Source organism: Phasianus colchicus, chromosome 6 (assembly GCF_987193195.1).
Source record: "Phasianus colchicus chromosome 6, bPhaCol1.hap1.1, whole genome shotgun sequence".
Classification (NCBI taxonomy): domain Eukaryota; kingdom Metazoa; phylum Chordata; class Aves; order Galliformes; family Phasianidae; genus Phasianus; species Phasianus colchicus.
Genome location: NC_143441.1, coordinates 43,995,128 through 44,011,229, shown reverse-complemented (window position 1 = coordinate 44,011,229; position 16,102 = coordinate 43,995,128). Strand labels below are relative to the sequence as shown.

At 36.7% G+C, this 16,102-nt stretch overlaps 1 protein-coding gene across 3 annotated transcripts in view; it reads right to left on the bottom strand.

The window, feature by feature from the left end:
• The window catches only part of ESYT2 (extended synaptotagmin 2), a 66,366-nt gene that overhangs the window by 29,015 nt on the left and 21,249 nt on the right, over nucleotides 1-16,102 (bottom strand). For all 3 annotated transcript variants that reach the window (XM_090143134.1, XM_031615971.2, XM_031615972.2), the window contains exons 2-6: nucleotides 13,657-13,698; nucleotides 12,799-12,933; nucleotides 11,562-11,638; nucleotides 7,780-7,852; nucleotides 6,827-6,916 (exon numbers count right to left, since the gene is read on the bottom strand). In XM_090143134.1, the coding sequence (XP_089999260.1) occupies nucleotides 6,827-6,916; nucleotides 7,780-7,852; nucleotides 11,562-11,638; nucleotides 12,799-12,933; nucleotides 13,657-13,698 (417 nt within the window). The remainder of the gene's footprint in view (nucleotides 1-6,826; nucleotides 6,917-7,779; nucleotides 7,853-11,561; nucleotides 11,639-12,798; nucleotides 12,934-13,656; nucleotides 13,699-16,102) is intronic.

Below are 16,102 nucleotides of genomic sequence, written 5' to 3'. Positions count from 1 at the left end.
GTTATTGCAACTGATATTCCAATAACAGAACATGTCTACATTTAAATACTGACTTGGCTCAAGGCTTGTGCTAATGGGCTGTTCCAGGCCTACTGCTTCAGACCCTGAGCCAGCAGTAACAGCAAACAGGGAGATGTGCTCCAAGGAGGCACATACAGGAGGCTGAATTTGCAGTTAAAAGCTTGGAACTACTAACACACACCAAGGACTTCTTATACGATGAGCTCGCAGTGCAGCTGCCCACAGCAGGCAAGGAAAATGAAGGAAAGGAAGGCTGCCAGGTTCTCCATGTTGGACCCCAGGGCACCATCCACTGAGCACTCCAAAGCTACCTCTCCCAGGGGCAGCTGAACCTGTTCATTGGGGCAGCACCAAAAGGGAAAGAGCCAGCAGCTGCACAGCCAGGGCAGTGATCCCACGGCTTCTCCTCTCCCTACTGCAAGGGAGCATGGACCCCAAACACTTTACTACTCAATCAACTCCACTTCAGAGCTGGGAGCTGTTTTAAAAGTACCCTACCTATTTTGTGTTTTAAGAAGCCCCAGTGATTAGAAGTGTTTTTGGGTTAACCCTGGCTGACTTAAGGTCTCATCAGAGGATCATATAATTTTGGAATTTATTAATCAAACATTCAACCAAGATTAGACATCACAAATAGTCATGTTATCCGGCAGAACCCGTATCATAAGCTGCAAGTTCCAAATATCAATTGTAATTTCCTTTGTTCTCCTTCCCTATGTCTTCTATTTACAGTATCTGAGACTTGAGGCAAGGCAGGGAAGCCCTCAGAACCACAAGCTTTGGAATTCATCTACTAGCACAGTAGCAGAAGCACTGTGAGAAGTGGAAAGCTTCCAAAAACCATTTCAGACAACTTTCAGAACAAAAGTGAAGAGCTCTCAGATATTTTCTACATATAAAAGAAGGAGTGGGTTGGTTACATGTAATGCTTATTGATCATCTGGAAAAGCAACAGTAAAAGGAACTGGGGAAAAAAAAAAAACAAAACTACCTTTTCTATTTCAAGAGACAGCAAAGGAGTTCAAGAGTACCTAATGTGCAAGGTGTGATGCTTAGTGCTGATAAAGCAAAACAATGCAAATAAATAAACAGGTATTATTGAAACTCACTGGCACAAAAAAACAGCCATGCAGATGTTACAGCAATCACATAAAGCTCGACATCAATCTGCAACTACATCAACATGTTCCATAAATCTATATATTAGTTACGTGCAACACAGGACAAACCCCAGGATCTTTAAGTAGTACAGAAGAATAGTTCTATCATTTTTAAAACGATAACAGAACGCTCCCTAAAATCAAGTGAAGATCAGTAGTCTGGGAAGATGAGATTCTAACAAAGGTAAAAAATTGAGGCACACATGTGAACAAGGCAGATATGACATGACTGACTTATGCAGCTTTTGTTAAAATGCAAGAAACAGTGTTGTAAATAAGTGACTTACACTTCCATTTATTATGTGCAATAGGAAAAAAACCTACGCCCATAAAATAGAGATCCTTTAAAAAAAACCACTGAAGAAATAGAAATGTAAAACATTTTAAAAAGTTAATTGTTTAACTTAGCTTTTTTCTTTTGTACACAGATAAGCACAGCTTAGTTTATTTTTTCTGTTTGGTTCAACCATGGACTTATAGTGGTTGCATGGCATGCAAGAAAGACTGACAATTCTGCTCCAAAATCCATTTCTTTTGTGATATTCTTAATCCATTCCTTCATTTCTTTTGTGTTACAGTTAAAGAGTTAAAAAAATAAATACATGCACCAGCCCATAAGAAAACACAGGCTAAAAACTGTTGAGTGTATTTATGTATTCAGTGTTTTCAAAACTGTAGATGCTTTATAAAGTGAAACAAACAAACTGGTATGTAGAATATACAGTGCCATTACAGAAGTCCATAGCTGCACAAAAGGCAACCTCTAAATATTGCCAATGTTGGGGCTTTATTTGACTGCCCTAAGTACAAGTAACTCAGAAGAAAAACCACAAAGTAAGTTTTAAAATGCTGATGAACAACTTCCTGCTGATCGAGAAGTGTAAGATTTCTGCAGGACAAATTTGAGCTTCACTCTTGAGCCCAAGAGTGCAACTCCAGTGGTAAGCTGTGCTCCTTCTAAGAAATCTACTGTGAGATGAGGACTAATGTGCCCTCTTCTGTTATTTGTGAATGGTCATCCAGGAATAAGGGTAAGTTTGTTCTAATAATTTCATAAATAACATTCTCCAGAGCATTTCCCCAGCAAACTTACTTACGCATAATAAACTCAGCACCTTGAGCAAGGCTAGACCATACAATGTCACAGAAAGTAGAAATTATGTCATTTTTCATCATGTTATAGGAAACAGAAGGGTTTCTTTGCACAGGAACTGTTTATCAGTAGTAGGTTTTTCAGTTGTATCTGTCTAAAGATTAAATCAAGACAATAATTACACAGATAAGAGGTGTAGTTCGGCAGCAAAGAGAGCAGGCAAATTTGATTGAATGCGACCAAAAGAAGTTTCATGACTGATCCTGTAAAAATCTTCTTAGAGTCAACTACTCAAAGTTATAATTCAAGCCAATTCCCCCTGATTTCTACTCTTTACCATCCTTCTATCAGCTCTACTTTTCATACTCTCACACTAGTCCTGACACACTGACTTAGTGAGCAGAGCCCAAGTCAGCAAGTGGCAAGCACAGAGAGAATACAGAAGTAAGAGCTATAGAGGAATTTCATTCTACATTCCAGTCCTTGTTTATTTTGAACAAAAATGTTGTCAGTTTTGCTTTTTGAAGGTGGGCAGGGTTTGGTTTACTTTTTTTTTTTTTTTTTTAAGTGAAGGAGGCTGGCTTAGGACAGGTTTTCAATAACAAACATGCCACTAAATAAGCTTTTGAATATTACCAATCACAGTACAACTGTAAGCCATTTCTGCAACTGAGCCAAAAATCAGAATAATTAACTATGTGATACATTTTGTTATGAAACTGAAAGATAACTACATTTTGAAAAGCAGAATGAATGGTAAGTGTATACTGTGTTAACATAATGAAAAGCCACGTAAAAGACTTCAAAATCTTGGCCATTTACACAGTGCTAACCCATCCAGAACTGAAGCTCTGATTTAAAAGACAACTTCAAAACATTAGAATGCATGCATTTCTCTTTCTTGAGATTTCTTACAAATTTAGACATACTCTATAAGCTGTTGAAACTTCTACTTCTTCGCACTAAGAAAAATACAGTATTTTAAATGCTCTGTGCAAAGTAACAACTCTGGGAGCATTTTATACTCCATGCATTACTCAGAAATACGAGACTGGCAAACTCATTAAACAAGTATGTTCAGAACTATTAATTTGGGCAGCATTGCCTTATATAGTCATTAAGGCCAGCAAACAGATGATACAGAGCAAGTGGAATTGTTGCCCGTTACTTTAGACTGGAAAATATGAGAACAAAATCTACTGCTATTGCCAACTAATTCTTCTTCTCTCCTAACAAAAAAACTAAAAGTGAAGTCAAGCCCTTATTGGCTGCAACCACTTGCTCTCTAGTAAGGTGACAGAATTTGCTTACTGCTGTAAGTCTGCTTGGAAAAAAAAATCAACATCTGTGTATAACATAAAACTACAGAATAACTTTATCCACAGATTTTTTTTTTTTTTTTTTTTTGGACAATCCACACTTTAGTTTGCTGGGACCTTGACCACTGTCTTAGCATTTAAATGAAAATAGGGTGAAAAATAATTTTGTTAACAGTTTAGGTTAGGCATTGACTTTTTGGATTTTCCTAGTTTAGTCTACTCCCCATCTTTTCTTGTCATACTAAGTGAACTAGACTTTTAATTAGTTGGCACAGGGTTAGGACTAAAGACGGAAGCACTCTGGAACTCTTTCCCAAGCTGGGACTCGTAAGGTCCTGATAACAAATGTTATTGTTCCATTTGATGAATTTTCAGTTTACTAGCTTAGGTGTAATACGAGTTAAGCATTCGGTACAGAGTCTGGAAATGGATTGGGAGAGCACTAAACAGAAATAAAAACAGTGAGTACGCTAACAATGACACGGTGCTAACTGCTCTAATGCAACATTCAATCCTTCTCGTGGCCCTGTTTAATTTGCTAGTCTAAACACGAACGTTAACGGATGCCCTAAACCCTTACTTCTTGTGCCAGAGGATAAAAAGGAGATAAAACTAAGCAGACATCTCCCTAATGTTTAGACTCACAGAAATGTGCAGATATCCAAATTTGGTTCATCTCAACTTATTCCTCCAATCCTTTCCAAATAAGAGAAACGGTGTTTTTAACGGTGCTGCATGAAGTGCCTCCCTTTCACCAAAGGACTAGAATGATGACATGAGCCACATTAAAGAAGCAACCAACACTAGATTTTTTTTATTAGGCCATATATAAACACTCACACAAACCTGCCTTTTCACCAAGTCAACAAAACCAATATCATAAGACCGAGCAAAATAACTGTATTAAAATAATGGGATTTCACTAAATAATATAATTGCCTATTTTCTGACTTCATTCAAGTAAAGAATATGTTTACATGCCTCCACACCATGAAAATAAGATAAACTTTTCAGAGTCACGGTGATGAAGAAACTAAGATAATCTATTTGAGACTGTTTCAAAATGCCTAAACCCATATATCTGTAATTTATGATCAAGCATAATCTGAATCTGCACGATGTTGACATCACTCTTTTTATACTGTAATTAGAAAATATCCAAGACATAAAACCTTCCAATGCAAAATATACTTCTGAGTAATAGATAGGAACAACTCATTTCTTTAAAAAGTCTGTATGTTATAAGAATTTCCATGATGCCCCCCACCTGCTCTCTTACTATACTTATTAAAAACAATATTGAAGCTCAAATTATTGAAACTGCCTCACACACAAAACATCAAAGGAACTTTCAGCCATCAAGCACACAACATGTATTATATACTCCTATTTTCCTAAAACAAGATTGTCGTATAGATGGAGCCGTTAGTCCTAGAATCCTGGAATCCATTTCCAGGCACTTGAAGAAAAAAATGACCACAAGTGATCAGCATGGATTCACCAGGGAAAAGTTATGCTTGACCAACGTGACAAGCTACAACAAACTGAAGCCTGATGGATGAGGGGAGAGCATTGAACGTTGTCCTTCTGGAGTTCAGCAGGGCCTTTGACACTGTCTTCCATAAGATCTTCACACACAAGCTGTTGACATAAGGGCAGACAGTGTGGGAGGATAAAAACTGGCTGAACAGACAGCCTGGAAGGTGGTGATCAGTGACACCATCTATTTAGAAGCTAGTACCTGAGATATCAATACTGTGTCCAAGCCTGTGTAACATCTTCATTAACATCTGGATGATAGGGCAGAGCATACCCTCATCAAGTTTGCTGATGACAAAAAACTGAGGAGACTGGCTGACACACCAGAGGGTTTTACTGCTTCCCACAAGGACCTCAAAAGGCTGGAGAAATAAAACTAACAGGAATCTCATGAAGTTCAACAAGGTAGTGGCAGTACCTGAACCTGGGGAGGAACAGCACCATACACACCACTGGGGATCACTCAGGTAGACAGCAGCCTGGCAGAAAAGGACCCGTGCTCCCCAGACACAAACTTTATGACGAGTCAGCAGTGTGCCCTTGCCACAGCAGCATCCTGGGCTGCACTGGGCAAAGCACTGCCAGAAGGCTGAGGGAGGTCAGAACTGTTTGAATTAGAAGAGCTATACTTATGTCAGTCCTAATGGATGAATGTCCAATATGTTCTTAAAAGACATCAGAAATTCAGATTATTTTTAAGCAGCCTATTGAAGTCACTCCCAAGCGCTACCAATCATGCTTTCCCTCATTCTCCTTGTTCAGCCTGAATCTTCCTTGCTGAAATTTGTTATCCTATGCTATATTTATGCAGCACATTACATACATCTTTTCTCTAACAGCTCTTCACATTTTTCATGATTTTCTCTAAACTAAACAATTTCTATTCTTTTGGCCTGTCCTTTATAGTGAATTCTTTTCTCCCTGCTTTGGATACTCTCCAACTGGTCAGTGTCTTTGTTGAAGTTCTATCCCTGAAACTGAACGTTTCTTGCAAGCTCTCCTCTTGTTTATACATTCCAGTCTAGCTATGCCATTTTCATACCAGCAAAACACTGGCAGCTCAGGCTCTGGCTATTCTTCCTGCCCAGAAAGGAACTTCAGCCCAGCACTTCTTCCAACGGAATTATATGACATCTCCCAGTCTGCTACTGTCATGATCGATTTAAATGCCAATTCCATATCTGTGCTATATCTGTTCTCACACTTGGGTCACTGGTAAATGTAATGAAAATTGCCTACCATCTAAGTTAAAAACTTCAATCATCAGAGCAGATTATCTCCATACTCTGACTTTAATCTGTGGGAAATAGCACCCTCAGTTTTTACAATTCTGCACACATGCGGTGGAATTTTAACACAGACCATACTCCCTAGCAGACTGTCATGAGAAACAGCAGCAATGTTTTCTTACAAGCCATCTAGAAAGTATCTATCGCTCTTCTTTCAACCATAAGGCTTGTAAGGAAAATTGACAGCTTTGACATATACGTTTCATAATTCCAAGGTAATTATTATTCATCTTGTTTTCTTCTAGTAATAGTAAAATTTGTTCCACTATTTCCATAGGAAACTAATTTCAACCAAAGGCAGTGATTTCCCAAGTCTATTCCTTTTGCTGCTTATTTCTTGCTCCATTATCTACTGACTAAAGTTGTTTATCACCTGAAGAGACTAGAAATGAAGACACTACTTACAGGCTTCCTAAGGAAAAAAAGTGATAGTGCTCCAATTAGGGGCATGTCTCCAATTAGTGGTTCCAGGATAACCCTCATAGTACCATGGATCTGGGAGAGAGAAACAGAAAAAGAGAATGGAATTGAATTCACTTAAAGTTTAAATATAATCTATTCACTGGCAATGCTCACAGTTCTAATTCATGAAGTTCCCAATTTTGGAAGAATTACATATACATATTTTATATACATATTTATATTTATGTATAAAACTTCATCCAAATCCATAAAATTGTACATACACATTAAATGCTTGGACTTACAAATTCACTTCGTTCACCCAAAAGGAGATGGGAGGCAGATAGATAAGGCCAGGCTCTTCTCAGTGGTATGTAGTGAGAGAGATAAGGAACAATGGCCAAAAGCTTGAACACAGAAGTTCCATACAAACATGTGAAAGAACTTCTTTACATTAAGGGTGACAGAGTACAGGAATAGGCTGTCCAGAGAGGCTGTGGAGTCTCCTATGGAGATATTCAAGACCCATCTGGATGCCTACCTGTGCAACCTATTGTAGGGAACCTGGATTAGCAGGGGAGTTGGATTCAATGAGCTTGAGATCCCTTACAACCCTTGCAATTTATGTGATCTACATTATTAGATAATACCTAAAAGCTAAGATAAATAATTCCTCCTCCACACACCAAATGTACATTTGCACTAGCTTCATTCTCTCTTTTCCAGAGAATATGGTATTGATTTATAACAATTCTGTATCTGAAAGTACTCTTTTCAGCTCAGTCATGTTACTTAAGTTTTACATAATATCAATATTATTCAATTTTGAAAAAGCAAAAAAGGGCAAGTAACAAATTCACAAAATTAGTGGCTCTCTCTGGCAACTTGTAAACTATTTCATCCGCAAACTGCAGTGCAGTGACAACTGGATATTAAAATAAAGAATTGTACTTCACCTGTATACTTTTTACACCAGCTCTACAGAAGTATCTCTTGATCTCCAGATCAATCTCACAATTTCCAACAAAACTAAGAAAGAAAAACAATATGGGAATACATTTCATTTTTATGTCCTACACAGGTAGGATAATGTCTTAAATCTCAGCCTATATTATATATATATATACATATTTAAAAAAAAAAAAAAAAGCATGAAACACATAACAAGATAAAGACAGTTAAAAAATAAAACAACACATAAAAAATCCAACAAAACTACATGATCCTTGGGGTCCCTTGCAAATCAAGCCATTCTATCCGCCTCATAGCATCAACACTATTATCAAAACACCCAGAAATTAATACAAAGATGTATGTTATCATGTCCAGAAACATATGTAAGACAAAACACAGTTGTAGCCTTAATTTTGGGAAATTCTAGGAAAGCTGTTATACAAATCTCAGTGACATTATGTAGACCTAGATCCACTTTTATCTAACATAATAAAAGAAGCACTATGCTGAGGTTGTTATTTTGCTACAAATGGAAGCTGTTTTGAGTTATCCAGAGACTTGTAAAAACAGACAATATTTAGAAATTCAGTAAGCTGAGCATGCTTAGTAGGATGATCCACTGAGCAAGGCTTAAGCCAAAAGAGACAAGCCTTTTCTGAAGGGGAAGGAAGGATGGAAGCAAATTAGAAAATAATATTAAGAACAACTGAAGTTTTTCCCTGAGGAGTTCTTGAACCTCATTTCTGGAGCACCCCTCCCTAGGTCAAATGCTTAAAATTTTGCACATGCTGGCCAGTAAAACCAAAGCTTCTGCATGTTTAATTTCTTCCTGCTGCTTCTGGAGTTACTGCAAGATTTTCTGTTCCTTTGAGTTTCAATTCAAACTACATGATCTGGCACTACTATTAGTATTACTATTAGGACAATGATCTGGCACTACTATTAGTTCCTCAAGTCATTCAAGCAGTAAGGATAGATGCATTTTTATTTTTACAGTAGATATCTGTTGATAAAATAGACAGGTATTTTTCCATTCTTCCAAGCTTATCCTTAGGAGCCCAAACAGTGTCATAATACTAAAAACAAGGTCAATCTCACTTGCTTGAGAAATCCTAGAACTGGCACACTTCAATCCTGAAATATGAATTGATTAACAGATACTTTCATTTTATAACCTAACAGCAGAAACATTTGGGTTCTTTTTAGATAACGTAAGCAGAGGTTACAAACTGGCTTGGATGTTGGTGACTGTTCATATGTCAAATGGCTTTGCTGAAATACAGCTTCAAGTTTGAAATCATTTCCTTTCTAGCATACAGAAACATTAGAGGTAGTAAGATGGAACTACCAATACAGGATTGTCACTTAAAGTATTCTAGGTGCAGAATTGTATTAACTTCCAAGAGACCTAAGCTGTATAGAGAAAAAAACTGTTCAGCCATTTTTAGAAATCTGATGTAATCTTATTGCAGAGAAATTATTTCTGGGAAATTATGAAGAAAATGGAAGCACCCACAAGGCAGAATCAAGAGAATGAAGGTAAGAGTGGCTGCATTCACATCTGTTATTCAAATCACCTGCAGTTTACTGTGCTCTGTGTGTGATGATGCTATCTGATTTCAAACAAATACAGCAAAAAAGAAAAGCAGAAGAGCAGCAAAACATTCTTGTAATGCCCAAGGTTGGAATTTATTTCAGACTACTCAAAATGACAAGTTTGGGGAACTGGAAGAAAACAACACAATGGGTTTAGGAAGGTGCCCATTGCTTTCTCTGGAAAGAATGCAGTTTAAAAATAGGTATATAATTTTTAATACACAATTTTAAACGATGTAATTTCTTTTTATATCTGTATCCAACTAGATAGTTATTTATACACACACACACACAGCCAACTCCATAAGTATACGTTATAAATTTATGTAACAACATTACAGAATGGCCGACTCAAACCTGCAACTGAAACTTCAGTCTTGGCACTACATAATATCAGAGTTATTTGTGTAATGATGACTGGGAAACAATATGTTCATTTGACAATCCACAATAAAATGATTACTAATTGGAGTAAGAAATAGTAATGAACTGCATTTAAGGATGCAATGTAAGGTTGAAAGTTGTTGACAATGAAGTTAAACACGACTTTATCCATTAAGATATTTATCTGGGTCTATCAACAGTCAAAGTAGCATAAAACTTCACAGCAACATTAACATACAACTTGAAGACTCATTTACTCAGCAAGTTCTATACATTCAGATCATAGTACCCCAGTAAAATTATGGCTCCCATAATGTACAGACCACAGGGATAGATTACAGTTTAATGAGGACAGACTTGTGTGAATACAAGAATAGCTGTACTGAATCAGATCAGAAGCCAAGTACACTTTATGTGATCACTGTAGCCAGTAGGAAATAGCCAGAGGAAAAAGCCTTAAGAATAGCATAAATACATTTCCCAGATTACAGTGATCTGTAATTTCATATTCTGAACTACTCTCATTATTTTAAAAGGTCTACTAAACCAATTTTTATTTTTGTCTACTACCAGTGCAATGGTAGCAAATTTCTCCATTCTAGCCTCAATTGCTAGAAGCTATGATAGTCACCCTGTAGTTCAATTTCCATTTTCTGCCTGAAAGACAGCACTGCTGGTAGCAGTGTCAGGCTGTTAGGCTTGTTATTTAAACTACTTCAAGGAATTTATTTCAGCCTGTTAGACTGGATTCTTCTCCAGCTGTTATCACTTTTCTAACTAGGTTGCAATGTCATGCCATGTAACATATGGCTGGAGATTTCACTCAAGTCTAGGAAATAAGACATTCCTGGAATTTTTTTGGCCCTTACTCACAGAGGTAATCAACCTCCCAGAACAGAAGCTCAGGATGCAGTAACAGATTTAGATCTTAACACTCTGGAGCCCACCTTAGAAAAAAGAGCCTACAGTCATAAACACAGCTGGAATTTAGAACAATATTTCAAAATTAAAAACAATCAAGTTTAAAGTTGGAACTGACTTTGAAAAACAGAGGCTGAGATGCCTAATTATCTTTTCAGTTACTATTGAGGAAGCAGGAAGAAATGCAGAAGGCTGCTTTCTGCAGGATTACAATGGACTGACAAATCAGCCTTTCCACAAGCTACAAACAGGCAAAATAGTCACCATAGTACTTATCTATGACTGTTAAATACAGAAACGTTGCGGGGTTCACTGAGCGTGCTTTCAAAAAACCCTGTAACTGCAGATACTGTTGAAGAAAGTCTTTGGCAAGCACAGGGTAGGTCTATTTATAAACCTATATGAAAGGGCAAAGAAACCTGAAGCAATTGCCATTATATAATACATAGATTTACTACAGTTGGAGGCATGACCACAAGTTACTTAAGCAGCAACCATTCTTTTTATCTAATGTTGTGTTTATAAAGAATCTAAGAAATTGAGAAAAGACAAGTCATAGAGACCAAATCCTTTGGCAAAGTTGTAATGAATTAGAAAAAAAGGCAGTAACTCATAGATCATGCTTTAGATTTGGAAATCTTTTTTTTTAGTTAACCAATGTTAATTTAATGATGCAGTCATACAGAGAGTTGATATATTATTTCCCTCATTTAAATGCCATTTACAGCATACAGTTCCTTCCTCCATTCACCTGCAATCAGAAGTAACAACATTTGTGTACCAAAGCAATTCTTTTCCTTCCACTCCAACATAACCACCCACTTAAACAAACAAGACATATTCTAAAGCATAGGCACTGCTGCAATATGAGAATAAAGATCACCTGATCTGAAGATCCAAAATGATCTGCCTTTTGTCCACATTTTCAGTGTACACTTTTACACCATTTATCCTCAGAGGCTGAAAAAAAAGAAGAAAACTGAAGCTGAATTTTCTTACTGATACATGCAATGTTAAACTCTTCAGTTAGAAATAAAGGTGCATATACACCTAATTATGTGTGAAGATACCAAGTTAGACATTTACTATAAGCACTATCAAAGGTGTGAAGTAATTCTATCAGTTTAGCTGAAGACAATCGGAAGGATCCATTCAATCCTTCAGACAACCCTTCAGACAATTACTCTTGGTTTAGACCACTAGATTTCAATGTTTATTAGGCCAATGTTTACTAGAAGCTTTATACCAAACCTCTACCTCAACTTCTCTAGTAAACATCTGATTTCTTTCTACTAGAACACATCTTATGCTGTCACAGTATTGTGTCACTTCCTTGTCCAGGTAGAACTACAATTAAAACTACTTTTCCTTACAATAATTTAGTCAGAAAAAGTAATAAACCACTAACTCCACACACACATACACACACACATGCACAAAACACAACAGGTACAGCACTTTGTATGCTTTTCACCTTCTCAAAAAGTAAAAATATTTGTTGAAGCAGGTAAGAATAAGTAGTGCCCAACTTATTGCAATTAGTGCTAACTTATTCTTACTTGGACTGGTCAAACAGTCCAATGCAGGCTCATGAGTTATATACTATGATCCCTTCTTCATGGGACTGAACAGCAGGTGAACATCTATCTGTTCCCTGAAACTGTAACACACAGTAGTGTGAAAAGCTGAGCCAGAAGCCTTGTCACTGGACTCCATACATTACATGTCGTCAAGTACATCTGTTACAAAACAAGATAATTGCACTTGGAACATCTGATAAGAAAAGGATAATGTTCCCTGCTCATTTAGTCTAAAGCATTACATGAACAGTATTAAGATCATGTTGCTATGTGCTCTTCACATGACTAGATGCTGCTATACTTCACCCTGTACTTCTGCAGTAGAGATAGCAAAAAAATAATAATTAAAAAAAAACAAAAACCTCACCATGAAATCTTAACTCATAAAAAAAAGCCACATTTTTATTTTAACGTTACACCAGAAATCAGCATCATGCTCATCAAGCACCACCAAAAACCATTTCTGTGTAGATTTAAACAGGATATGTGAAAACAGTACTTAAGGCAGAGCCTCTTAAAAAGACTTGACCAGAAACTGACCTGATGACCAATATCAATCTTCGTAAAACTGAAAGTACTGAGGTGGTTGTTTGCTCCTCTTACTGCTGGTTCTATGGTCTCCCGAAAGAGTTTCTCAATAAATTGGCAAATAAAAGGCCACATTTGTTTTACTGTCTAAGAAAAAGAGAAAAGAAAAAAAAAACTTACTTATAAAACAGCTTCAGAAGTAACTAAAAATATTTTTGAAGGCAGATGTTAAGAAATACTGTACAATGTTTTGAACATGTCAGTTTTGTAGACAGTTCATTACAGACATAAGAAGGAAATAAAATGATATTAAGATATTTCTTCTTTTATCACACGTATTCACATGCAGCCTGCACATGCTGAATGTTAAGTACATACACTTTATTTACTATTTTCTAATGAACTCACATTCTTTGATCTTTGAATGAAACGCATTTAAATAAATCCAAGCTACACAGATCAGTATCTTAAATTATTATTACAAACACAAATCAAAACTGCAAAATTGATTTATTTTTAGATTGTAGGTCAGGAACTTACAGCAACTGGAAAGCATCCCAGAAAAGTAGAACATAAAAAACTGTGTTTACAGCTGTGATGACTTCCACACAATTATAGCTGTCATTATTCTAATGCCACCTAAAGTCACTCTCCAAAAATCACACACAATCTCAACCTCATGAAAACAGATGTAATCTATCACAGCTCTTTCTCACGGCTGACTGGATCAGCAACCAGAAACTTGTAAAAAGAGCACAGAAAGTTAAAACCATCCTATTCTCAGATTCTTTTCTTCCCCACTGTCTTTTAGATCTTGAATTCCCTTCCTCCTTGGATTTTTTGGGAAGCAGTGCTAATTGCTGCCCTTACCTTGTTGAGCCATTCTGCTCTTTCTGTATCTGGAAAATGGACCTAAAAAGAAAAACAAATGAAAAATATAAAACATGTATTGATTGTTCATATCCAGTTATTTATAACACAGGAAACTTGGTGATCACCATACAAACACTATATACAAGTGAACAACACATTAAATACATAGTGTTCTTGATAAGATCATCAGAATTCAAGGAAATAAATATGAACTCATTTCCAAACTACACAAATACAAGCCCAGGCATATGCCTTATAGTGACACCTGGAATTTACTGTTGCTTTAAAACCACAAACAAGCTAAAAAGAAATAATAAGCATAGCTGACAGCTAGTGCAAGATGTCAACTAACTTCACCTCTCATGTTTCAAAGGCTTTTAACACGACTGCCAGAATTCCGACTGCAACTGTTCCTTTCATTTGTGCCAGGTCTTTTGCAATATCAATAAATTACGATTAGAAATATCTATTACGTTCAGCTGAATCTCAAATACATGGATTTAAGTTCTCCCAACAGCTCTTCAAAAGCAATTTTTAATAATTTCCATTTTTAAGAGCTGCAGAACTCGGTGAGCGGCAGAGGAGTGATGGTATATAGGTGGATGGAAAGTACCCATCACAACAGGAAAACAACAAATAGAAGCAGTTTTCCAGAAGGAAAGCATGGTTAGTAATTTTGTCTCTTCCACACAGGCAAGACAGGTAAAAAAGTGTAGTTCAGCAGAAACAAAGTTTGTTTTTCTGATGTTGTGACCAACTTCAATGACAGGACGCAGGTCACACTACTGAAACACGAAGAGCCTCTGAACACACTAAAAATCCGTGACCTACATCTGCCGACTTTTGTAAAGCAATGTCTCAAATGAATTGCAAAGTCTTAATCTCTTCATAGCAGAACAGACTGTAACATACTGTAACAGGCTTTACATAGCAATGGTGACTAGTTATTTTCTCTAATAACCTATTATACATATAAACAGTGAGAGGCACAACTTTTTAAACTGCATTTTCAACAATTTGAATTTCAAAGCCCCTTTAATGACTCTCTTCAAGTTTAATTTTTATTATATTTTTGCACTAACAATCAGCATAACCATATACTCAAGTATACTCAAGTTATCTCCAGAGCAGCACCAAATTTCTCCCAGCTGTGTGTGCTTTAGCTGTGCTGCAGGGTTGCTCCCTGAAGTGCAATCAATGTAGTCAGTTATTTTTCCATACAACTTTTTACAACTGTCTCACAGATCCAGCAAAACCACTACAAATGGCACAAGGACGATCAGGAGCATCTGCTTCTGACTGTAAGAAAAGTGTTTTTTTTTTTAGTAACAGAACTGTTTTTCTAAATAAATACATAAATGAAATTAACCGAAATAACCCACCATGTTGATGCTTTTTTCTCCCTTCTATTTTCCCTTAAGGATTACAGGTAAGAATTCCATTTTTGACTAAAGTAAAAATAATTTGTTGTATGTTTAAAAGACGCCTGCCTGAGGCCATGTTATTTAATGTACGGCTGGTTCCTTCCATCTGTACTGACTGCTTAATTATTTGTTGCTCCAGATGAAAAACTTCAAGAAACTTGACTAGTCACTGCAAGCTTTACTATACAGACACAATATAACCCACATTCTCAATATAATTTCAATATAAATAACTATAACTGAATTGCTTTCCAGTTATTCCACGAAGGTCTCCCATCCCTTCTGCTTGCTTTGGAAAGTTAAAACTACAAACAAAAATCCCTGTGTATTAATAAAAGCACGTGTGTCTAGCTAACATCAAAACCTAAAAGGGTATTACAATCAGTCTGCAATCTCTCCATGCATGACCAGTGGAAGGAGAGCATCCTAAGTAGGGAAATTCAGAGCAGAAGCACAACCTAGGTGCTTTAAGCCACTTAGAAGTACAGCATAAAAAACCGATTTAAACTTAGCCTGAAATGAGATGGTGTGGGAAAAAATGAAATGCTAAAATTAAGTGATCCCCTGAATTATAACTGTCAGATTAATTTGCCTAAATTTGTTGCCATTTTAAGTCAAAACGGCTAGAAAAAAAAAATCATTTAAAAAGATCAAGAAAAGGAATCCCAGTATTAAGAATATAATACAGTAGGATTCAAGCTCAGTTTAGCAGCACTTTACTTTTGTGTGTCCCAGCAAGGCAGGCAGGCCGAGGGACATCTTTGGTGAGAGAGAGCTGAACAGGGCTGATGGTTTGATGCTGTGTACTCCAGGCAGCAATTTCCTTCTCTCTCCAGAAGCAGGTGGACAACTTCCTCATTCACACAGAGGAGTCAGCTCCAATTTTTCTTCTGCTCCACCCAACGTGAAAAGGCTGCTGCTCAAACACAAGCCACTCTTTTCTAATGAGAAGTAATTGTCCTTAAGTAAATTGACACTAAATGAAAATGAGAGTGAGCTGGAAGGGAAAGCAGGCGCTG